Here is a 25,846-nt window from a genome sequence, read left to right on the forward strand (position 1 = left end):
GTTTAAACAGATGGCAGTAACAAAGATACCAACCTAAAATTATAAACAATCCGAAGCAATACATACTGAAATAAAAGCGGTGTATTTTTGAGACAGATGCAGCACAGCCCCATGTGAACTGAGTTTGGTAAAGTTTGCAGCTGTCTATTGGAACCCCTTTAATGTTGCCACAAAACACTTCATAAGGTGGCTTTTGGACTAGTACAGCATTTATCCCTCTGATCCACCTTTCAACCAAAAGTTGGGCTTTTCGCACTGTTCCTTTAGCCCAAGTTCCTCTAGTTGCTTTGCACTGTTACCACAGTACATGCAGACTCTAGATGCATTGACTACAATTCCTCTCATGTATCTCTGTATTTACTAGATTTCCTGAATGATCTCACAGAGGGATGGCAGTAGGTTTTCAAACCCAAACTTCTTCAGAACAGATGGACACTGACCTGGAGGCTTCAGGGAGTGCTCTTGTCAAAGGAGCACTCAGCTCCACAGGACAGAGAGAAACCAACTTTTAGAATAAATTTTTCCATTATCATCTCAAATTATTAATTTTAGCATATGCTGTGGTTATGAAATCACTGTGAGGATACCTAATTTGAGAAGATGGGGCTTTTCTAAGAAGTTTGTTCTGATTACTCTTCCCAGTATTTTAATTACTTGTATTTAGCATAGATTTATGTGGCCTGTAAAGCAGAGAACTGAACCTACCAGTTTTTCAGAGGAACTCAGCACCAGATTATTTGGGTTTGAATTACCCCCAAAAATAACAGCTTAGATTAAGTTCTGAGTAGCAATGGAGCAAGAATAATTTGAACTTGTTTTCAATACAATAAAAGACATGAAAATAACAGCTCAAGTTCAGGTTTGCATTGATACAAAGATACCACAAATCAGTTTCCAGTTTTAATGCCTTGTTAAAAGTGTGAAGAGCCTAAACAATCAATTCCCCTGTAACTGTTTACAGAACACATCTCTTGAAAGTCTTATAGAATAGCATTTCAAAATATTCCATTTCCTTTTGGTTTTTATAATGATGGCCAGGACTACCTGAAAGCCTTTGGGAAAGATTTTCAAGACAACCAGAGCACAACTATGGACACATGTCTTTCCCAGAAGAGATTTCCCCCACTAAACCTCTTCAGGTAAATAGCCTGTGTCTGTGCCTGGCAGCCTGACAGCCAACAAGGTGATGACACACTTAAGCAGAAGTACAAGCCTCAGATTGGCTGAGATATTTTCAGCATGCCAACCATGCCAGGACAGAGGTTCACATGCAAGAACCAACAGGTTTCTCCACCACACTTTTCTATACATCCTTTTGCACAAAGATGAATTTTGTTCATCTTCAGTGCACCGATCAACGCCAGCAGCAGCAAGAACCAGAGAAACGACCTGTCACTAGCCTTTAGAAAGGGAAAATTACTTACCCACATGACCAATCAGCACAGGAACTGACAAAAAAAAGAGAGAAAAGGTTACAAAATGTCACAGCTCAGCCTCGATGTTATCTCCAGAGAGAATAAAATGCAAGGACAACACAGATATACTCACCTGCCCATGGCTTCCTTTGTATAGGCCAGTTTCTGGAAAACAAAAACAAATCCTGAATATATTTGAGTAATATAAAGTGAAATAAATTGTAATGCAGTTTATACCACTTTATTTCCTTCTGCACGCTGAAATTATTCTATTCTCTGTACTGTCATTTGCTAAGTTCAAAATTTATTAACGAAGTCCCTACTGTAAAGGAAATATGTCTGACATTTCCAAAATAGAATTGAAACTCGACATCAGGCAGTGTAAAGAGCGTTAGGTTTCTCAGAGGTGCTCTACATTTATGTATTTTCCTGCAGTGTCCTGTAGGTACAGCATTGTCCCATGTTAGAGGATGCCAACAATAAGAACCTTTTAAGCAAGCAGTTTTCAGAAATTCAGTATTACTTCTGTTACTTGTGTATAGATTTAAAACCATCTTTTGAAAGTAAAGCTACAGCAGGATTAATCTGATGACTTTGCTTATGGTTATACAAGTGGCAGGAATGATGGTTTTTCATGTATTGGTGTAAAAAGACTAAGAAGTCTGAAGACAGTTCATATTTTTTTCATCAAAATTCTCATGGTATTACTGCATTAGTTCTAGAGGAGAGTCAGAGAAGCTTCTGTGAAGAACACCACAAGAAGTGGAGGAGGTCCCAAGAAGTAATAGGAGCTGTTGAGAAATAATGCTGTATCCTGCTGCTGTACCAGTGTAAAGGGAATATCAAATACTTACAGAAAATTATTGTCCATCCACACAATTTCTGTTTCTCTGCTTTAAGGGATCAAAAAAGGATTGTTTGGTTGGACTGCTTATTGGGCTGGCTTTCTTTGTATAATCAATGCAAGTATATTTTTCAGTGAAAAAACAGGAAGTGAATCAACTTAAGTACCTTCTTTGAAATTAAATTACAGCTAGCTTTAAACATACTATTTCCACTTTTCAAACTTCTCTGAAACACACCCGTATGTATTCAGTGACCTAAGGACTCTCACTCTAAGCTGTCCTGATGGTTCTTCGTGTGAAGGAGGGCTGAAAAAACAAAAGAGACTTTTTGAGCAGGTTAGCCTGCTCACTCTCTTCACCTGTGTTTTCCTGTTCTTCCTAGGAAAGTGAAGAAATTCAGCTGTTATTGATTTGGAGCCATGTCAGTGAGCAGCCCTCTCTTTTTTCTAGGACATGTGGGCCTTGTGACTGCAGCTAGAATGGCAGGCAGTTTGGATATCAGCCAGAGCAGGGCTTACAAAAATACTAATTTCAGTCAGCTTCCCTTGCAGCATGTTCTTTGACCAACATTTATTATACAGCTCCATTTAATGAAGCATTTGGAGATTTTTTAGTATGAAAAATTAAGACACAGCAAGACTAGTTTTAAGTGGCAAACAAAGAAACCGGGTAGCCTACCGTAGAAACTCTAACTTGGGGCCACTAAAGCTGTGTTGGACTTTGGGTTGTTTTTTTAAGGGGTCATTATGCTGATCTATACAGTGCCTGTATATTCACCCCTAGTGCACTGGGATCTACCAGGAAGAGAGAGACTGATTACCTATCTACAAGATTTTGGAAAGTTATCTGTAAATAGCTCAGTAAAAAGCATTTGTTTGTTAGTAAAGGAGATCTTCCACACTCAGCCAGTTAGGATGATTTGTAGCTACTATTAAAACCAACCCCAGTTATCACAGGCCTCACAAATCTTTTCAATATCTAGTGCTAGTCTGTACCCTGCAGCTTTACTCACTGCTCCTCAAAGGCCCCTGAGAGCAGAGCTCAGTGCAGCCCTGACCACTGCCAAGAGCAAAGGAATAGGGACACCCCAGTGAGAGGTGCCTGGGCCAAAACTCTGTTGCAGGGCAGTCTGACGTGCTGGTGGCTCTCAAGTTCCCTGAGTCTGGCTCCCTGGACTTAGCCAATATGTCGTGTTATTTCCAAGTCATCTGTTCAACAAATTAAAAGGAGAACTTATAAGAACCAAACATAAAATTTCAAATTATTATTTTAATGGCCAAAATCTAGAATAAGAAGTACTACACAGTCTCCGCAACCACATTTTTAATAAGATATCAAATTACTAAATTCTCATATAATTTCATAGTAAACTGGCACCTCCTATTGCTAAACTAGCACATTCTGCAATAGTTTGTAGTGTGACTGTCCTCCTCTCTCTCAAATGTTTAATTTGCTTTCCAGCCTGGAGTGGGGGCAAGTGATGACATGACTGAACTCCATGGCAAACATCACTTTTCCCCCCCCAACAAGATGCCAAGGGCTCTCAAATTCTAATACTGGCTTGTTTAATCATTTAGGACAGAATAGCCTTTGCCAAAACACCTCACCTCTCTGACTCAGGTCCTTCATTAAAATGGAGGTAGGAATTTACCTACTGCACACAGACTGCAAAGATTATTTAATGTCTTCATCCTTTCAATACTTGAAGTGATCTATAAAGAGTTCTCCATAACAGCAGCAGCCACACCAAAGCTAAGGGGAGCTTTTACTCACTGAAGCTATCTCTGGCAGGTGCTTTGTACAAAATTAGGTCTCTTGAAGCAGGACCTTCCTGACATTATTATACCAATTCTCCTAATGCTGGGAGCTGAGTTTTGTGTCTGTTGCTCTAGTGCTCACCTTTCTCAACAGTTACTTTACATAGTGATGAGTTATCATGAATTAACACAAATACATTGAACACAGGCTACAACAAATCACATACAGTACCAACCATCTGAGCTTCTGTCAACCCATGATCTTGCAGAAAACCAATTATATAGGACATTCTTTCCTGATCCTAAGAGACTACCATTATGCACAGAAGATAAAACGTCCTGAGGGTAATCCCAGGCAGGAGAAAAAGGCAGAGGAAATGTCAAGGAGATCTAAAATAATCCCATATTAGTTTAATCCCATCTGTGTAGTACTGTACCAAGCATATTTGATTTAGCCCAGCTATACACCTCACTTCCAACAGGAGAGTCATACCAAGGGATGATTCTCTATCTGCCTGTCCTGATTCCCCAGCGTGGTGCATGGCAGAGCCACGCTGACATGCAGGCAAGGCCACAGCGCTGGGGATTATGCAAGGAAATGGAGGACAATGTCCAGAACTGAAACTAAAGAGAAAAGACAGAATAGGGAGCAGTGCTTTGAGGCACATCTCTGACAGGTAAGGTAAAAATATTGTCTACAGTGAGTTAGAGGAGAAATAGCAGGAGAAGCTTAGTGGATCAGATATCATTTCAACTATTGCAACTTGAAATGAAGGCTATATATATGTGTGTATATATATATACACACATATACGTGAGTGTGTGTGTATATATATATGTGTAAATATACATGGCAAAGGTGAAGGGGTTTCCTTTTTAAACTAGAGGAGGCTAAAACTTGCAATGCAAAGAATGAAAGTCAATAGGAGAACAGTAAGTGCATGGATAAGAAAATGGGTGAAGGAAATCTGGCATGGCTCAAAGGAGGGCAATTGAAAATTTTTTTTTTGCATGCATATGAGAGGATAGGGCATGTGAAAGAGCAGATATCTGTTTTTTTCCAGATTTAAAAGAAACTAAAGGAGGTATTCTATGCAAAGAAAAAAACATAAAGGTCTGGACAGAGTGGTTAGGACATTCAATTAAACAAAGACAATGGTTAGCAAGGAAGGTCACAGAACAGGGGGAGAGGAGAGACAGCAGAAGAGACCTTTCACAGAAACTGGAGGAATATAAAATAATCTGCCTCTGCAAAGTATTTAATCAACAGCACTAGGAGTAAGTGGTTACAAATAATTCATATAGTTGGAATGCTACATGCCACCTTTGAACACAGCTCTCAGAATTCAGGTAAAATCACTCATTTTACATTGCTAAGTACCCATTTCAGCATGCTAAGAAGGTGTTTTGTTATGCTACCCATTCATGCATCCTCAGGCAGGGTTGCCTTCTCCCCTCTTACCCTAATCTGCCCCCGAGCAGTTTGTGCTGCAAACACACTGAAGCAGATAGAGCTGCTCATGGCCTGGAAAGTCAATACTACATAAAAGTGCTGCTGAGTCAACACCACTGGAGGGTTTCTATCTTCTCCCAGGAACTTTTCAAGTTGCCTTTTGGTAGGTTAGCACTTCCCATCACAGTTTTAGGAATTCCTGGGGAAATTGTCTGCATTTTGACTCTCAGGGAAAGCTCTGCCACAAACTTCTTTCCACACTAAATCTCCCTTTAACTCTTGGCTCTCAGACCCACTAGAGTGGGCAGAACACAAATTTCCCTCTCACAGGCAGTCTCACAGACCTGCTTCTTTAGGAAAGGGTTCATAACCTAGTTCCTGTTGTCCCATCTGCCCAACACTGTCAGATATGTTATTATTGACATGGGGTTGTACAGGAGCACTCAGCAGGTATGGTCAAGCATCTGCTCAACAGATCAAGTTGCATGGATTCCTTTAATGCTTCATTTCTCATAATAGTTTTTCTCAACATCTCTTCTCATTTTAGATTGTCATCAGACCTGTAAGGAGCAGCAACTCCTTAAAACTTTATTTTCTGAAATTTGATTGAAATCTGGGAAAATTGAAATTCTGACATGTATTACATGTCCACATTGGGAATGCAGGATGAAGACAAAACTTTACACTGAAAGCCCTGCAGTATCAGGCTTTAAGCTGCTTTTTGCTATGGACTCAGGAAGGAGTCCTGTATTCCAGCTGTAAATTCTCCTATGAAGAGCACAGGTTCTGCTGCTTTGGCAGCAGCATTTCAATCTCATAGCAAGTCATCCATGGCTCTTGGGAAACCAATATTTACTTTTGCTTGCATTTCTCCTTACTTGGATTGTCCAAAAATTTTTTAGCACAAGTGGGAGCATGGCCACAATCACAGGGCAGAGTCAGGGCAAATTTGGCAATACTGGCCGAATTCCAAACATATATGTCTCAAAGTGTAGAATGGGATGAATGAGGATGTTACAGAGGATGAATGTTACATTCTACACAACAGGGTTTTACTCCCCACTGAAATACAGCTACACAGTAAGGAACACAAGACAATTTATAGGAAGGAATGTTTACACAAAGATTTATATTAAAAAAACCACCCTATGAATTGCAATTACCTGCTCCATTTGCATTTCTGTCAGGAATTGAAAAAAGATGGGTTAACAATCTCACAGTTTGTAAATCTGTTTAATATCCAAAAAATTAGTTAGAATAGCATTCTTCCTATATGAGATACTGTCAGTTAACATGATCACACAAGTTAAAATGAAAATTCAAGGGGAAAAAATAGATATTTTAAATCACTTTTTATGCTTGGCATGAATATGTCCACCTGCTCTTTCTGAAAATCTGGCAGGTGATCTGCTTAAAGAAATTCAGGAAAAATTAGTATATATATATATATATATATATATATATATGTATTCTGTATTAGTGCATACAGAATATCCATGTATATGCAGATATTACAGAAACCCACAGAGGAAGACCTCACAGCTCCAAGACAAAAAAAGAAGTATGAAAGCTGAGACCAGCAGCTGGTCTAAGCTCCAACTGATATCCAGTAAGAAAGTATGCTAAAAGTAAGAGAAAGAGAATTTTTCTCAACATGAACTAAGCTAGGATGGAGCAGACATTGCAGCATCTGTGGGAGTGTGACACTGATTATTGGGGATTAGAGGATAGGATAAGAAAGAAAACCAAGAAGGAAGGCTAAGAAGATAGCATTTAATTACACTGCTCATAACAGAACCTTCACACTACAACAAAAACGTCATGAAAGCAATAATTTTGCTGAATTATTGTTTATTAAAAGCAAACCACACAGATTCAATTTGCCTAATTTTCAGATACACTGAACTTCTTTAGAGAGGGAGGGGGAAATTCAGGACATGCAACATTGCTAAAAATTAAATTTCATGTTGGAATCTACCAAAAAGTAGTACAAAAAGACACTTTGAAATAAGACTGCCAGAATCTGCCAGCATGCCCATACAAAAGAGGCAGAAGAGCAATGTTATGACAGTACCAGCCAACATATACCAAAAGAAAAGCAGAATTACTTTTATAAGCTGCAGGCTCTAAACTAAACTCTTGAAACTAAGCACAGATGATTTGCAGACATTGGGGAGCAGAGGAAGTGGTTTTTAATGAGTGTAATGGTCAAACAAAAAAACACTGCAGAAGTGAATCTTCCTTTTAAGCAAGTGTGGCCATTTACACGTGTCACACCTGCCCACTAGAGTCCTGTGCACACAGTGAAATGACAGCAGCCCCTTGGTGACAAGTGCTTCATGCTTTAGAAATCAAACCTAAGGAATGGGGGGAAAAAATAGCCACACCTGATCATGACTAAATGAATGAACATTCTGTAATGAGAGGGAAACAAAATCCCATTAGTAATGGAAAGGCTTGACCATAAAACTTGGTCTTCTTACCTGGTGAGAACGGAAAGAACAAGAGAGGGCTTTAGAAATTGTGTCTGGCCCCACAGGCTGAGCCCCAGCTTTTACTACCATATTAGACTGGGGCAAGCAACTAACAGGAAGAAGGATGTTCTTAAAAGCAGAGATGAATCCACTGCATCTGTTTGGACTTAACATTCTCACAGCTGCTTTAGAAAGGTTTCACAGTCTGACAAGAACTTTGTGCACAAGCACATATGAGAAAGGTGAGTCAGTACTAGAGCTAGCAATTAAATCCATTCTCTGACCCGTGCATTTGAAAATATCCCATTGGATCTTTTGACAGTGACTGACTGGGGGATAGGGTGCTCTTGCCTCTTTGTCTTTGGTTCAAAGTCAAATTGAGTTCAGCTTCTTATTCCAAGAAAATGCACCTGGCTGATTTGTGACATTTTGTGGAGCACAGAGGTGGCAGCATTCAATCTCTTATCACATCCTAGTCTGCCATCAAATCAGCCCAAGAACCATTGCCTTTTACCAACTGTGCTGAAAGAAGACGGAAGAATGAACAGACTGTTTTCCAGAATATGGCATTACTGAAGGGAATATATCCACTTACAGAAGAAAAGGAACCTAAATAAATATAAAGCTTCTGAAAAGATCAAACCCAGAGCACTTTATCTGACTCCACTGAAATGCTGCACAGCTATACCCAAAAAGGGAGAGCAACGGTGGGAGGTTAGATGCATCATTTCCAAGAGCAATTTTGATTTATTTTAATAAACTCCCACTATAGATCATCTCACTGCAAAAACTGAACATAAAAGTGTTACATGCACTGTGTGCATTAAAAAAAAAAAACACATTAATTTTATTTCTCTGTATCTTTTTGCAAAGACTTCTAAGGGCAACAGCATCATTAGACTTCACAGAAGCAAACTTTGGCTAGTAGCACCTGGGAAGACTAACATGCAGGCCCAGGAATAAAACCACTCTCTCCATTATCCACATTCCTTAGTGCACATTCCTAGCATAGAAGTCCAATAAAAAAGCAGGAGGGGAAAAAAATCAGCACATCCACAGGGACTGAACATTATTGTTTCTATGGGGTTACACATTTAAGACTTACAAATTTCATAAAACTACCCATCCATTAGCTTGCAAAAGTAATCTTAAAGAAGATCCATAAGCCACCACACATTTTAAGAAGCCTTTTATCCAGAGAAATTAAGATATCTATTATATCTTAGATGAATACAAAGTTAAGCACTTTATTTAGAAATTCACAAACTCCTGAAACTACATCTTTGTATTTCATTTGAGACAGGCTTTTTTAGTTTGACTTAGTATTTCTTCTGTTTTCTTTAAGTGAAAATAAACTTGAATCAACAGAAAATATACCAAGATAGTCAGCATTTTTTTATTGATTTGTTTTACACTTGTACACTGATTTTAACCTGCAGCTTCCCGTGGTGAGTTATGTAATGTTACTTATTGCCTTCATTGGACACCAAAGTTTTTACATTTATAACTACACTCATTTCAATCAGGCAGCAGTGCACAGACATCACAGACCTGTAGAATATCAAACAGATAACGATGCCATAGGGCTTGGTAGCACCAGACCTACAGCTTAGAACTTCCTGCTCCCAAGTGCCATTTGTGCTGAAGGCACCTCAGTGTGCAGCTCAGAGCAGGGAGGCTGCTACACACCCCGTGGGAAAATGCACCACAGCCTGACTCACCTCGTGGGTCTAGACACCATCTACTTGTCAGGAACACTACTGAGGACAACACTCTCTTCATCATTGTTGCTTTCCCCTGCTTTGGGCCAACCACAACTTTGTTTTAGAGCTGATCTTGGAACTGCAGATCCCAGAGCTGGAATACCCAGGCCTCTTTGTTGTAAGGCTCTGTCCATCACTGCCAAATGCCATGTACCAAAGTTGCACATTGCAGTGGGACACGATGCCCTTGCCCATGAGAACACTCCAAGCTGCTGCTGCACCCACCTTCACAATCAGGCTCCGGTGCTCCTCTGACTGGCTGAAGTTGGTGCCCATTTCAAAGATACTCATCATGCCTTCCTCACACAGGCTCATCCAGGTGTTATACTCGTCACGCTCCGGCAGCCTGTCCCAGAAAGTCTTGAAGACCTCCCAGACTGTTTCCTGGCACACTGAAGGCACAAGAAAGGTCTGGTGTTAGTACAACAGGAGTGCTTCTGTGGCACTTGTGGCCAGGCTATTACTGTCCCAATGTTGTGAGCTTGTCGGCACATTAACACACAGAGCACAGAGACCTGACATCAGCGTGGAAACGTGGAAAACATTGAAGAGACTTAAATGAAGATAAGGTGAATCTTCCACACTCATATTACCTCTCTCCCTGGCATTTAAAACTGAAATAATTAAAGAAAATGAAAGAAGAAAAAGGAAGAGAGCATGAAAAAACACTTGTCTCTTATCATCAAGAACAACAGTATTTCCACTGAGTGAAATTGTCATTTGTTCAATGAATTGAATTTTTAGAAAACTAAAATACTGTGGCAAATATCCTCATAGGAAGTAGACGTGAAGCTTAATTTGTAAGAAAGACTGTGGCAGTGTTCGAAGTCTAGTAAGCTCAGTCAGTAACAATTCCTTCAGACTCAGAATTTAAAATACGTTTCAGAAATTACAACTGCATTCATAACTCAAAAACAAGGCAGGATGATGACAAAAGAATATGCCATGAAATAAGCTAAGCTCTAACTCTACTGTACATGTTCACTGAGAAAGAACTGGACAGCTCTGAATAGACAGCCTGAAAATTCAGGTTTAATAACATATATATATATATATCTATATATATCATGTCATATACAATGCTGCCTACTTTAACCTCCCAACCTTGCACAAGCTTTTTTTTGCCAGTCAGAGCAGTTGGTCACATGATGCTCAAGCAAGGATAACTCTGTGACCCAGGATAACTCAAAGAGAGAAAGATTTATAGGATTTCTCTTGTGTCCTGGAAAAGAGCAACATTAAAAGGCGAACTCTCTAAATCATTCATACCAAATGCCATCCTGGAGGTGTAGCAGACAAACCTGCTTTTTGGCCTTAATCTGATTTCACTACTTAGTTCAGCAGAGAAATGCTTTGCATTCCGGGAAAGGAGACTAAATCCATCTCCAGAAAGTAATTTTCTTCAATCAGCTTTAAAATTAGCTCTGGGCTGCCAAACCCGGTACCTTGCTGCTATTTCTTCTCGATGCTTTGTTTCCCAAATTCCAAAGTTGATTAAATGTACATATGTACAACTTAACACATAGATCACATAGGGAAACATTTTCATTCAACCAAGAGATGGACATTTTTCTTAAATGCAAAGTCTTTACAAATAACAACCTTAAGGAACTCTTTCCTTTGCAGCACCACCCTTAAAGCTGAGCTGACTCTGGCACACTGGATGGCACCACGCAGAAAAAGTTATTTTCTTCACCCTGAATTTTAATTTATCAGACCAGTTGAGACCATTCCTCTGTTGTGGAACTCTATAGATACGAAGATATTTCTAATTTTCATGCCACACTCCTAGGTTTATGACATGGAGATTAGCATTATAGCTCATCTGGTATGCATGACCAGACAACAATAAAATCCCCAAACTCTGCATTATTAACTGTCAGTAGTGTATTACTGTTCTAGCACCCCTCCAGCATCTAGGTGATGCCTTGAGCAGGCTGACCTAGACCATAGACTAGACAGAGTTAAGAATAAAGCAGGTATTTATTGAAATGCCTTAAAGGATGCACCTGGGGCAGTACAAGAGCTTGGCCAGAGCTACAGCCAAGATGGACCCAAAACTGTCACAAAATGGACAACTGGTCATGAAGTCTTGCATTTTTATAAGTTTTGGTCCATCTGCAAACTGGGGTTAGTTTTCCAATCTCTGCTTCAGGTTATGAAGTCCCATCTTTCTTGTTTTCTCTTCTCGGTCCGCCCTTGTTTATGCTTTTGGGCCTGAAACTTGTAACAATTTTCCTTGGTATCAAACTGGAAAAGGAATTGTTTTGTCTACCTACTCTGTGAAGGGAGCTCACTAACACTTAACATGAAGCTCAAAATGACACACCCAGACAGCACAGAATATGGAAAATATGAAAGCTAAAACTTAAGGCACCATAGGCAGTTAACTTTAGCTGTAAAACACACTAATATGGAAAGTATTGTCCATGTTTCCAATCAGTGTATGCATCTCTATTAATCAGAAACAAATAGCCAAACTGACAAACATCCATGTACCATCTCACATCCCCTCCTCAAGTGACACCTGCAAACCCTTTGAGGGAGAGACCACATCTCCATCTGACCTCTGTACAGACCTCAGGCAATGAAACCATAATCCTGCTCTGGGATTTCTGGTTCCTGCAGGAGTACTAATAAGCTTTCTGAAGCAGAATAATTCTGTAATATTCTCTCTACCATCCCACCTGTAAGAGCTAGGCATCCAGGAAAAGACTGAAGTCTAGTTTCAAATCCAGAGGCTTACACTAAGGAATATCACTTGCTCACATTTCTTTTGGTGGTACTTGTATCCTACATACTTTTTACTCCAGGTGCCACATTGTGGAGCAACAATCCTGCAATGAGATTACTCCCTGTGGCTGGGATAAGTCCTCAGCAGACTCTCAGTAACAACTGAAGCCATAGTAACACCTTGAAAATACATTGCAGGGACACTGTCTAACCCTAGAGTTTTCATATACCAACAGGCAAAGGACTGGCTTTCCAGTTGCAAGAAATTGATAATTTTCCTTAATGGTCTTAAACAAGTTTAAAATAAATGTGATGAGACAGCGTCTTGCCTGAATACAAGCTGCTCCCATATAAACAGTTGTTCCAATCGGCTCCCAATAGATTAAGGATTTTCTGTGTGCCCTTTCATTTGGAATTAGACACCCCACTGAATTCCAGTACCAAAGGCTTTGCACCATCTGTGGGCTCCAAGCCCATTAATTAGACCTAAGCTGTCAACACAGCCATGTATTCTGCAAAAGGAAGAAATTAGATGTGGATAAAGAGTCACATTTTGTCCTCTCCAGCTGTTTCCACTGAGGTGAGCAACAAGTTGGACAATAAAGTGCAAATTCCTTCTGTATTCTCTTCCTTCCACACAGTCAGAGTGTGTTAATTCTGACACATCAGGAGGGATTAAAAACTCCAAGCAAACACCTACCACAACTGCCATTTGAACATCTCTGTTAGCCTTGTCAGGAAGCCTTGGTGAGCTGCTTGCCAACACAATCACCCTGCAACCTCGTTGACACACAGTCCAGTCTTGTCACTGCCTTGTTTATTCCAACTGGCCAGTTTGTATAGCAGGGAACTTCACAGAACAACAAATCCAGGCTGTAAGGGCTCAACAAAAGAACCATCCTCAGATGTGCTCTGCCACAGGATGCTCAACAGTAAATTCATGGACTGGCTAAGAAAGACTGAAATGAAATTGCTCTCTTTCTTATAAATATTTTCATTGTTTTACAGTTAGAAGAGAGTTGCCATTTCAAGCACAGAGAACAACACAATATATTCAGTATGGTTCAAATCACATACATGTTAAAAAAGAGACAAGCACAATTCCATCTTGCATGTCTCCTTCAGGAATGTCAAAAAGGGAGCCAATTCTTATCTAGACTTGACATGGCCACCAGGGAACTGAAAAGACACCACCCTCACAGTGCACTCAAGTTGGCTAATAAGTATCATCGACCTTCTTTTTAACTTGAAGGTGCAGCCCACTCTGATAGGTGTTCAGCTATCTGTAGGTGAGGCAGGTTTTCAAAGTTTCTCAAATTCTTGAGAAGTCCCATTAAGAAAAACATGTTTTTCATTAACTAGATTTTAAACATTCTGAGACTGTAGACAAAAGTTGGAGGTACAAAACCAACGTTAAACAGAACTTGACTGGAAGCTTCAGGTAATAACTATAACTTACTGTTTAAAATAATTCACTATCTTTCCTTTCTGTCCTTCCAGAAACTTGCCAGTGTCTGTGTCAAATACATTACCTAGATATGCTGACAAAAAACTAAAAGCAGCTTTTGACTAAGATTTAAAATGGCAACTCCTTCAAATCTAAACAGAAAGTTAAACAAAATGAGAGTCATGGGGGACCAAAAAGTTTACCACCGAGTTTTTCAACTAGAAATCCAACTCTGAGTTTTATATTTAAACATTTAAAGGAGATTGAGAATGGGGAAAAAAATGCTGCATGAGAGCTTATAATAAATTGCCAGGAGGCCAATAATTCAGAGTTATAATTGAAGCTGCTGAGCATGTTTTGCATTATGATCTTTCCAGTGTTATAGATACATATTACATTATTGGCTTTTCACAAATATTAAAATGAATGTTATATGTATAAGGTTAGAAAACTTTGTTGTATTAATATAGTTCCTTCTATTTCTGTTATTGATCAAACTTAGAAATAGTGGTATAATACATATATATGTTAAGCTATGGCATAGTATTAAAGCAAAAACTACTTTTGTTTGTATAACCCAAAGACTGAAAAAGATGGTTAGAGACCCCCCTGCATTCTTAGATTGTCTTATCCAGATGAAGACAGCAGTGACCAAAGCTCTTTTATTTTGCACCTCTGTTATTTCTTTTTTATTGCACTTCTGTTATCAGGAAATGTGAAACTCGGTGGAGCCAAAAAGATTGATCTGGTGGGGAAGGGGCGAGTTGGGACTAAACAAAGAAACATCTAAAACTTAAGAGGAATATTTGAATTATGTATGAGAATTTATGAATATGTAGTAGGGTTCTGTTTTTAAGGGACAATCCTTTGTTAGTAAGGGGTAGCCTCGGCTGAATGCTGAGGCACCCGGCCGTATTTGTATATTTTACTTCATTTCTATCTCCTAATTGTCTTTCTATTAAACTTTTAAAATTTATATAAAAATATGTGAACCTCGTTTTTCACACCAGGATTTAGTTTATGAAGACTAGCTACAAAATTCTTAAAAAACAAAAAGCAGGCAGCCCTGCCAGCACGAGGAAGAACTGCTGAGCAGAACCAGCAGCACAGCCACCGCCACCTGAAGAGCAGCTCAGCCCTCGGGCCATGTGCAAAGAGCTGCTCTTCACGTGTGGGTCTCACACCAAACTTCCACTAGCCTGCTACAGGGGCACAGATATGTGTACCAGGCCCTGGAGGACAGGATTTGTGATGAGGCCTCTAAATCCCCAGCAAACAATACTGGTTAAAAGCATCATAAAATTGAGATCAATCTTTTAAGGCAGTGAGCTAAGAGTCTTGAAGCTACACGGGAGTGGGAAGGTAAGCTCCCCTGGAAAATTGTTTCTTTCATCCCATGGCTGCAGTAATAAATAACTTGTATTTTTAAGTTAGTTGATCTTTTGGCTACCTTGCAGTTTTCCTCCAAAGAATTAAAATGTTAAAAAAAAAAGAAGGCTTATGAGAAGAGAAGCTCCCTGCTACAAGAGATGTGATCAGGTCCAGCTGACTACAGGAAAAGAAATAGTTATGCTGAAGACATGTAACTGACTGGCACAATAAACCAAAATTCAAACCAAGAATGCAAATCACACAGCTTGGTCTGCAGTTTGTCTCCAGTATATTTTGCATTATATATTACATTTTCCATGTACTCCATCCTGAAAAGTCACTTAACTAATCACTGATATAATCATTTTCAAAATGGAAGAGGAGCTAGGAAAAAATTAAAAGATCGGCACATTTGGTCCATGCTCTTGTTCAAGCTTCTATTGAGCCAAGTGTCACAGGCACTTCAAGTAAGCAATGTCTTAACCTTTAAGGGTCATATCAGGTTTCAAAGGCTGCTTCAGAAAGCCAGACATGTCATAAGACAATGGGAACTGTCTATCAGCATAACTGCTTCAAAAGCAGAAAAATCCAGCCCTTGGGAGCTTATCTATTTCAAATGCAGCATCTATGCTCAAGTAATACTCAAAACTAATAGCCAATATCCTGAAAAGCTTAAGATAGTTGTGTTTCAATCCAAAAAAATTCCTCATAGGCAGACACAAGCTCTTTTCAGTCCTACTGATCTGCAGAAACAAGTGAAAAAAAGTTTATTTGAAGCTTTCTTTCCTAAAGGCATTGTCACTGTTTTCAAAACCTCAGCTTAGATCCGTGGTGTGATTAGATGACTTTTCTCTTGCTCTGAAATTCTCCAGTCTGGTGCCTGGGTAAAATACAGCATCCTTGCGAGCTCAAGCTGTATCACTGGGGATGCACTTGCCTCTGAAACGAGAGACAATTAGCCTATTACACTCAGTCTGTGCTCAGGGATTTCTGAGGTTAACAGAAGGGGCACCACATGACAGCACTAGCACCCTGTAGGAGGTAGGGTGGCTTTCTGGTCATTTGTGTAGAGTGGGCAGTGCTGGAGTTTAATCCCAATTAAATCTCATTAGTGCTTCTTAACAGTTGAATCGTCTGTGGTGGCTAGGAGCACTGAATCAGGCTGAATAATCTATTTTGAGGCAACGTGAGACCAACTCCTCGTCCTCTCTCACAATTTCTGCACAACTGAACAGCTTAATTGCAGAAGGGTTTGATAAAGACTACAGTCACAGTGACCTCCTCCTAAGAGGTCATTGCTGCAAAGCCTTTGTTACCATTTGTTAATTTAATACACACATGCAGAGAAATCACTCACCTGTTGCTGCAATGCCGCTGTGTATGGCCTGCATACAGCAACCCTCAAACGATATATAAAACAAATGGGTTTAAATTGAGAAAAGGCTTGAATATGAATTAGCTAATTCACATGAAAGATTTTTCATTTGAACACTCAAATACTAAACTCTAGCACATAAATTATTCTCATCAATAATATTTCAGTAAAAACTAATGAGTGTCCTTCATGGGAAAAGTCAGGTTTCTCAGAAGCATATGCTGGTACCTAAAAATTCAAACATAGAGGGAGATAGACCTTCTACAAATAAACTTCAGAAATTTATTACTGAGTATGAGGTATATGTAATGTGTGCCAGGGATGCAGGGGAGGCAGGGAAAAATGGCTCACCTAGCCAGATTCTTTATGTAATATATGCTTTTTAGCCAGGTACTTCTCATGACTTTTGGCTCTTTGCTTTCATCATTATCAGCAAGATCTGAATAACCTGTAACACTATCATTTCAGTATCAAATTGAAACTTTACTCTTAACTACGTTCATGTGCAGAAAATAACATCATTATTTCTAATACTTCAGTAAACAGATTTGAGGGGACCAAAGAAAGGGAAAAATGAGCAGACAGTGCTATGCCCAACCTAGGGATTACATTCATGCATAGAATTTAATTCCTGAGAAACAGGAATTCTTTCCAAAGTTGAAAAATGTCCATGTGTCTCATCAGCTACGGCCCACTGCAATATAATCTATTTCCTTGTTTGGTCAGTATCTAAAAGCTATCCTTAGATGTTCAGCTTTATCTGAAGCTGTGGCTGACAAGAACAGTTCTGGCAGAGAGACTATCTGATCTACTCATGTGAAAAGAAGATCAGTGCTCACAAAAAAAACAAACAAACAAACAAAAAAAAAAAGTACTCACAAGCATACACTGAATAGTTTAAGACAGAGGGTCACAGTAGGAAAAAATTGTCAAGAGAATTTAGGAAAGGTAGCCACCAGAGTAATTACATCTCAGAGGTGGCAAAGAAGCATATTACCCTGAGCCATGGTGGCAAAATCCAGCAGCCCAATTAAGAGGCATGAGATAGCACGGCTTTTACTGTTTACCAATCTTGTAATCCTTATATTGTTTCTGTTCTACATGCTAATTCAACTTCTAAGCCTACTACAATCCTCTACCAACAATTTACACAACAGAGAAGGGACAGATTCAGATTATGTGAACTGTGTACATAAGGTGACTGGTCACAAGAGACGTGGTCTGAGTGGGCATGTCTGTTTTTAATATAATAAATTTTATTTATCTATGGCTCAGGCTAACATTTCCCTGTCAGCAGTAAAGAACATCCTACCAGACATTAAAATGTACAGCCCACTCACTGAAATCCCACTATTAGTTTCCAAAACATTTTTTTTTGTAGAATCTCCAGCTGCCTGTTGGACACACTTTGTATTTGTCACAACAGTCTAGCATTGAACCATTACGTTTGAATGACTCTTCCATCAGCAGCCATAACGCTACAGCATTTAAAAGGACATCAGTTAAATGCACTCTAAGACCCAGCCCATAGGCCTACAGTATCGAGTCTGAAAATTTCTATGACTGATTTCCATCCCCATATTACAAAAAAATTAAATAGAAAGTCAGCTAACAGCAGCAGCCTCCATACATAGCTACAAGAGATAGAGACAGGGCAGTACAAAGACAATCATAATCCAGGATTCATCTCAAAAGAGTGAAAATAGTATTGTCTGCTGCTGCAAAACTCTGTTCTGCATGTGATTGACTGCAGAAATAAAGCAGCACTTCAGAAATTTGTCTTCTAGACTGCAGGTGTAGAAGAAGAAGTACAAACCCCCTGGTTCCAGGCTGGTGCCTCTTAATACCACAGTAATAAAAGAACCACCAATAATCACACCATTAGTTAGATTTTCATATGTTGAAGGTCAATACTGCTGTTTTAGAAAGTACTGATTTTTCTCCAGATCCCTGTATTTTGTTGTGTTTCAATTACGTATTTATCACATTCTATAACTTGCATCTTTTTAAGGCCCAAAAAATCCAGATGTTGTAGTCAGAAAAAAGAAAGCTGTACGCTGTTAAGCCTACAGCAATATGACAGAAGCACTTCCTTAAAACCTGTGACAGGAATGTTCATCTGTCAGTCTGACACTTAGAGAGGCTTTTGCCAGCTAGCAAAAGTAAATAAAGCTATAGGAGCTACAGACAGATAATTATATTGCCACCTGTTTCCTTCTAAGGTAGACACAGACAGAACAAACAATTTGGATAATCAGCACATGAAAATATTTTCTTATTTTCTAACAAGCTCTTACATCACAGTAGCAATCAACCTTTCCTTCCAAACCAGTGGCATGGTATTGCTGGCAGTAAAAAAAAACCAAGAGTAGAGTGTATTAGAACTATCCTTTCCAGAAAAGTCATATAGTGATATTGAAGTAATTTCTTAATTCAACATATACAGAATAATAAAAAAAAATAATCTAAAAATACACACTGAGATTAAAAAATCAGCAGATTCTGTGTACATTTATATTTATTCCCTTTTGGGGTTAGTTGTTTTCCTAGTCACTCATAGTAGCTGGTCTCTGAGTGTTAAACAGTGACCACACTTTTTCCTATGATTATTTTGTTGACAATGGACTGTGGCTATCCAGATGGCTACTAAAAATTTTGCATAGAAATCAGTAACACTGAATTCAGATACAAGGTGCCCACCAAACCTGCTCTATCACTCTACTCTTCACCTGGACAAAGGAGAGAAAATGTAACAAAAGGCTCAGGTTGAGATAAGGACAGCAAGAGAACACTCACCAGGTTCTGTCAAGATGCTATGCTTGGGGATATTCCTTGAATTTATTACCAATGAAATGTGAGCAGGACAATGAGAAATTGAACCAAGTCATGAAACACCTTCCCCTCATCCCTCCCTTTTCCCCAGGCCTAACTTCACTCCTGGTTTTCTTTAACTCCTCACCTGCAGTGGTGCAGGGGGATGGGGGAGTGGGACTGTGCTAAGTTCATCACTGCAGTCTCTGTCACTACTTCCCCCTCAGAGGGAGGACTCCTCACACTCTTCCCTGGCTCCAGTGTGAGGCCTCCCCCATGGGAAACAGTTCTTTGCTAACTTCTCCAATGTAAGTCCTTTCCACAGGCTGCAGCTCTTCACAAGCTGTTCCAGCGCGGGTTCCTTCCAGGGGGTGCAAGTCCTTCAGGAACAGACTCCCATGGGGTCACAAGTCCTGCCAGCAAACCTGCTCCAGTGCAGGCTCCTCTCTCCATGGGGCCACACATCCTGCCCAAAGCCTGCTCCAGCGTGGGCTTCCCATGGGGTCCCAGCTTCCTCTGGGCATCTGCCTGCTCTGGCACAGGCTGCAGGTGGGGTTCTGCAGTGCCATTTACCACCATGTTCTGCACCACAGGCTGCAGGGGAATCCCTGCTTTGGCACCTGCAGCACCTCCTCCTCCTCCTCCTCCTTCACTCACTTTGGTGTCTGAAAAGCTGTTTCTGTCTTATATTTTCAGTCTTCTCTTTCAACTGCAATTGCTGCTGTGCAACTTCTTCCTTCTCAATTATATTCCCCCAGAGGTGCTACCACTGTTGCTGATGGGATTGGCCTTGACCAGCAGAGCTGGGTGTTTTTGGCTCTGTTGATACAGGGGAAGAGTCTGGCAGCTTCTCAGAGAAGTCACCCTTGTAGCCCCCTGCTACCAAAATTTTGCCACACAAACCCAATACATAGCACATGGACTCTCTTGACCTCAGGTACCTACTCAGGTAGACACCACCCAGCACTCCTGGAGCTAACAGAATGAAGATGACAAGTTGCTTGAACCAGATCTTATGTGGCTTGCTGCGAATTAAAGTCACCTCTTCTACTTTCAGAGATCTTTTCCAAAAGTTTTAACTTACAAGCATTAATGGTAATTACGGCCTCTGTACTCAAGAAAACCTGGTGGACTGTGAAAGCTGTTAAATCCTAGTAAAGAAACAGATGGACTAGGTGGATTTTTGGTTCAGCCTAGGATTATTAAGACCTAAAGATACTTTTGCAACCTAATTTTCAGATTTCTTTCTTCTTTATTATCACTCACACCTTTGCTTAGTTGGTATTGCCCTAATGTAGCCCTACCACAGATAACTGAGAGGTAACTGCAGTTAAAGCAGTATTAAAATATGTATGGATTCATTCAGAACAAAAAGAACAGTTGAGTCCTCTTGGCTGGAAATAAGAAACTGGCAAAGCCTGTCACACCATCAGCATCATCATCAGTGTCAACAGCCCTTGCAAGCTGGGCACAATTCATATTTGAATGAGGCTGTAAAACCCCATATAATTTCAATTTCTTCTCCAAATGCATTGTTTATGTTTACTTTTATGCAAACACTAAGCAGCTCCTGGTTGTCATTGTTTTTCTCTTGTCTAAGTAAATTAACTGTCACCAGTGAGCGTTTCTGTATAGGCAACCAAATCGCATCAAACATGAGTCTCTGAACACCCTTCCTTCTCCTCTGACAGCAGCTCTGTCATTTTGCCAATTTTGTACAGACACGTTAAAATGACTACACATTGTTTGAATGCTACAACACAAAGACACAAAGAGCAGAAAGTGCTGCATGACTGTGATGCCCCGTTCCAATGCAGTCAGACAGAAGGGTTTGAAATACACCATGTTCCTGTAATATTTCATCAAGTGAAAGAAGATGCTAGTGGGAATATTGCACCTCTTCAGAGAAAGCTCTGCCACACCAACTTCACATCTTAAAAAAAAGGCTGCTTGTCTATTCATTATACTGCAGCCCAACACACAGAACTTGTACACTGAAGTGTAGTGTACACTGAAGTGCCATCGTCTCAGACTTGCCTTTTCTGACTGACCACCTAATGAATTCTTCTGGCACTTTAAGAACACTAAATTAACCAAACAAACTCTGTTATTTAGCTACTCCATATATAGCATCTATTTTCCTTAGTATTCAAATTGGTCTGAGAATGGATTATTTTAGTAAACAATGTGGTTTCAGGGAGTAAGAGTTCTTATGATATAGGAGTGTAGACAGATAGTGTTGGGGTTTTAGCCCAGAACAGCTCTCATAAGCAAGATTATCACAGAAAAGTTTCACTAGAAAAAATGTATTTCTTATGGCCTGGTATTTATTATGTTTAAAAGCTTGAACTTATTTTTAATAAGTGAATATTCTTTATCAATTACTCACGGGATGTACTTACCTCTGAGCCTGAAATACTTCAGATGGTTGGCAATAGCCTGCTCAACAGATTCATCAGGGCAGATCTTAACTCCACTGGGAAACAGAATGGACCGCTTCCTTCTCAGCTGCAAATGCCTGTGGAACTGCACAGCATCCATGATACCATTAGGCTTTTTCAACCCAGGAGGCAAAGAAGGGTTTGCCAACTGCCAGTCACTGAGCTGAGGGGCTGGTGAAACATCTTTTGCCTGTCCTCCTCCCACAGTTGAATAAGCTTCTGCTGTAAAATTAAAACCACACAAATTTCTCAGAGGAGATAACGATGCAATCATTAGTATATTTATGTCACTTCTGCGGTCTCTGAAGGAGATTGCTGTGCTTTTTTCTGTTAACAGAACCTGTTTCTGATTGCGATATTATAAACAACCTTAAGCTCTTTACAACATCCCATCAAATGGTAACATAGCATAAGGCTCTAACCCTTTGAATTCTAATGCTTTGTGTTTAACTTCCCACCTGCCATTAGGCTTAAGTCAATGGGACTGTATTTGTGAACAAACATGTATTTGGAAGCTTTCAGGGTTTTTCCAGAAGTAAAATAAACCATTGAGAAATAATCCTGCTCCATACTTTGTTTCCACAAGAGCAATTTGTATACCTTGCAAAAAGAGAGCTGCTTGAATTGACAGCTAACCTTCCATCACTGAGACAGATCTCTACTCTACTAGAGCAGGGGGAAAAAAAGAGGAATGAAAGGGCTCATCAGCTTGATGTTGGGTTTCTTTTTGCTTTTTTTTTTGTTTTTTTTTATTTGGTTTGTTTTTGTTTTTTTTAATTCCCTCTTATATTAATTGTTCCACATCATTCCAGAGGAAACTTGAGGAAACAGCTGAGGTAAGAACATGTATATTGAGATTAAGTCTGACAGTCTAATTTTCTATCCTATAACGTCAGCTGATCTGAAATTATTTAACTCAACTTCTTTCACTTTTTCCCTGGAAAACATGCCTGAAAAACAATTACAACCAAACATTTATTAGAGAAAGAACAGTAATAACTCTATGGCATTCATCATCCAACAGATTATTAATTTATTCTGCAACTTCATAGTCAGTAAACCTTTTTTATGACTGAAAGATGAAAGGCATAGTTATTTTGATAGTATATTAATAATTAGCTCTGTTGCAAAGGTATAGCAGAGGCAGAAAGAACATCAAAAAAGGTCACTAAGGCGAACACCCAGCCTTTACCTAAACTGACACGTTCAGTGCCCATATGCAGAAGGAAGAATCTTGCTTTTTAAGACTTAATATAAAATTAATAATAGAAAAAGAAAAGTGAGAAAATTACCTGTATTTAACATTTCAGAGTTTAAAAAAATCACCTCCTACAGCTACCTCTACACTCAAAACAAGACAAATGTGCAGCTATACCACCTGCAAATCAGTCTAAGTATTCCATATTTACACTGCTGTCACAGCACAAATTTGATCAATCATTTCTCTGTATTAGCCCCATTTGTTACAATTAAATCAGACGGGTATTGCTAATTCTACACACTGCCATAGCTAAATTTGTAAACAAGAACAGAAGAAAGATGTCTGCATTACCTGCAACTACTTGAAGATCTGTGTTAATCATTCCCGGAAGGCAAAGAAAGATTTTCCACACGAAGCCAAACATACTTATTTGTGTAATAAAAACCAAATATATTTATAAAAGCAAGAAATCTCAATCCCTTTTAGCAAAAGTGTTGTTGTCTTTACCGTAGCCTTGAACCAACCAAGAGCATTGCACTTCTTGAAAATGTCTTGACGTCACGTATCATTATCTTTGGAGAAAGCATTAGGTAAAAAAAGTCAACCAATACATCCTGGATCTGTTCTTTTCAAAGACAGTATTCTGGTTTAGTGAAGAAACAAGAAAAGGTGGTCGAAGTAGACTCCTTGGAGCTAGCAGATGGACTGACACAATTTTTTAATTTTAATCTGGCCAGCTAAGCTCTTTACCAGGGCTTGTCATACCATTAACAGACAGTCCAAACAAGGACAGCACCTTTCACATTTAATTAACCACACTTTTTCATTGGCCTTTCAATTTCGGCTCATTTTAAAAATCCTGCTGGCCACAAGACTTCAGAGGGAGCACACTAATCTCCAGTAGAAAGTCTCATGTGTTTTGTTTTCTGCTCATACAAATATAAACACATATAAATGTATGACTCACTTAAACACCACTGTATATGTAAACACTGAAGCAACCTCTCTGTGGGACTGTTTCTTCTGGACAGGGCTGCTGTCGAGTCTGTGCTAAAGGAGAATATCTTGTGCTGTTACACCACTATCCCAACTGCATCCCAAAAGCAGGGCTTCCTCCAAAGATAAAGCCAGGGCAAGTCATTATGCTTTCACCTCTGTTCAGCTATTACCTGACACAAGCAGCAGCAAGAAGTAAGTACAGACACCTGAAGAGATGATCAGCTAAGGAAACTGCAGAAAGGACAGAGCACAGGAAAGCAGCAGCACTCTCAGCTCGCTGTGGAAACGTGTATGAAAGCTGCCCTGCAATGGCAGACTGCATTCAGACCACTAGGAAACCTCCATCAGGGCTGTCTTCTGCATGGTGTTACTCAGGACTTCCTTCAGGTTACTGTGTTCAGATCAATCTGAACAAACTGCTGGTCTAGCTGAAGTGACTATTTTTGGTAGTGGTTTTGTGTAAGTATTTCAAAGCTGGATTCCAAGATGTCTGTCTGCAAAGCTTTTACACAGAGCTCCTTAGGCAGTGCAGTGCACACTTCTTTTAGCTGCTCTACTGAACTGCCAGCAATTCACATATCGGGAATTATCAGCAGTATTACAACACTCACAGGAATCAAATAAAATTACCTTTGTTTTTATGCTCTGTCTTCTGACATCTAACAGACAATTGCTGATATTTTCCAAAACAGTAACATATTTTCTTTTGTTCTCCCCCTCCACCCCAAAATTATTAAATTACACTTAAAGCTTATCCACTGAGCTGCTTGAACACCCTCAGTTTTCTTAGAATCAGGTATTTTTGGATCTATCAAACCATCACTGCAGTTCTAGTCTGGCTCTGCCAAGCTAACCATGATGCTGGCAGCACCATGCTGGAGCTTTAGGTGGAACAGCACAGAGACAACACTGCACTGGTGCCCAGGAAACTGTTTCAAAGTCCTATTCAGTATGTCTGGGTAGAGACAGCAATTCCTGAGGCTAGCATGGGTATCTTTACTATGACCCTGGATTCAACACAGAACAGCTTTATTTTTTAATCCTCTGCAGAAACTCATGCTTTCGGTGTCATGAATGTTTCTGCTTGCATTACCCTGCAAAAATGCAACTGGATCAAGGTTAGAAACACACACTTTATAAAGGCAAAAGCTATCTTACCTCCAGAACACGTGACAACTAATTCCTTTACAGACAATTTACAGAACACACATACTTAGTAAAAGTATGAAACCCAGTTAAGTTTTCCTGGAGAGTTTTTTAGATTTACAGTATTGTTGATTCTCTCATCAACGAAGTACTCAAAGGCACTCAGAATGTGAAGAGTATAAAAACCATCTCTGTCAAAATTTGTTTTCTATGGTATGGTTATGTCAGCTTCTGTGAGATAAAATCTTTTTAAAGTGTAAATTCAGTTTTATAAATATTAGTTTGCTGTCAATTTTATAAGTGATATAAGTGATTCAGCACTGAAATGTAGACCTGCAACAGCTGAAAATCTCCTATAATAGCAAAAGTCATATCTAAAAGCACAGCCATTTAAGGCTTCTTAAAATAATCAAAACAACTCTTGCAATATAGTTCCAAAATAATTGTGGAAAAATTCTTTCCTTGATTGACAAAAGCCTTTACAGTAACACATAGTATCAGAAAATGCATAGTTCTTTGGTTTCAGCAGACAAGTTGTATCTGTTCAGAAGTATGCATGAAAAGAATTCTTGCTAGTTGAGAAAAAAAGGGAAGTATAATTCTAGTTATCTAGAA

At 39.4% G+C, this 25,846-nt stretch overlaps 1 protein-coding gene across 4 annotated transcripts in view; it reads right to left on the minus strand.

Moving 5' to 3' along the window:
* The window catches only part of IMPG2 (interphotoreceptor matrix proteoglycan 2), a 55,729-nt gene extending 32,017 nt beyond the window's left edge, over positions 1-23,712 (minus strand). For 3 of the 4 annotated variants that reach the window (XR_015772032.1, XM_088052195.1, XM_088052194.1), the window contains exons 1-5: positions 23,438-23,712; positions 21,847-22,107; positions 9,933-10,099; positions 1,549-1,580; positions 1,425-1,448 (exon numbers count right to left, since the gene is read on the minus strand). Coding sequence is in view for 3 of the 4 variants with exons in the window: in XM_088052195.1 (XP_087908321.1) it covers positions 1,425-1,448; positions 1,549-1,580; positions 9,933-10,099; positions 21,847-22,107; positions 23,438-23,510 (557 nt within the window). In the remaining variant the exon portion in view is untranslated. Of the gene's footprint in view, positions 1-1,424; positions 1,449-1,548; positions 1,581-2,269; positions 2,498-9,932; positions 10,100-21,846; positions 22,108-23,437 lie in introns of those variants that run through there. The other variant, XM_088052196.1, reaches the window with a different exon arrangement.
* Between the last annotated feature and the right edge of the window lie 2,134 nt (positions 23,713-25,846).

Source organism: Pseudopodoces humilis, chromosome 2 (assembly GCF_049639895.1).
Source record: "Pseudopodoces humilis isolate 2021_Gansu_Grassland_sample_001 chromosome 2, ASM4963989v1, whole genome shotgun sequence".
Lineage (NCBI taxonomy): Eukaryota > Metazoa > Chordata > Aves > Passeriformes > Paridae > Pseudopodoces > Pseudopodoces humilis.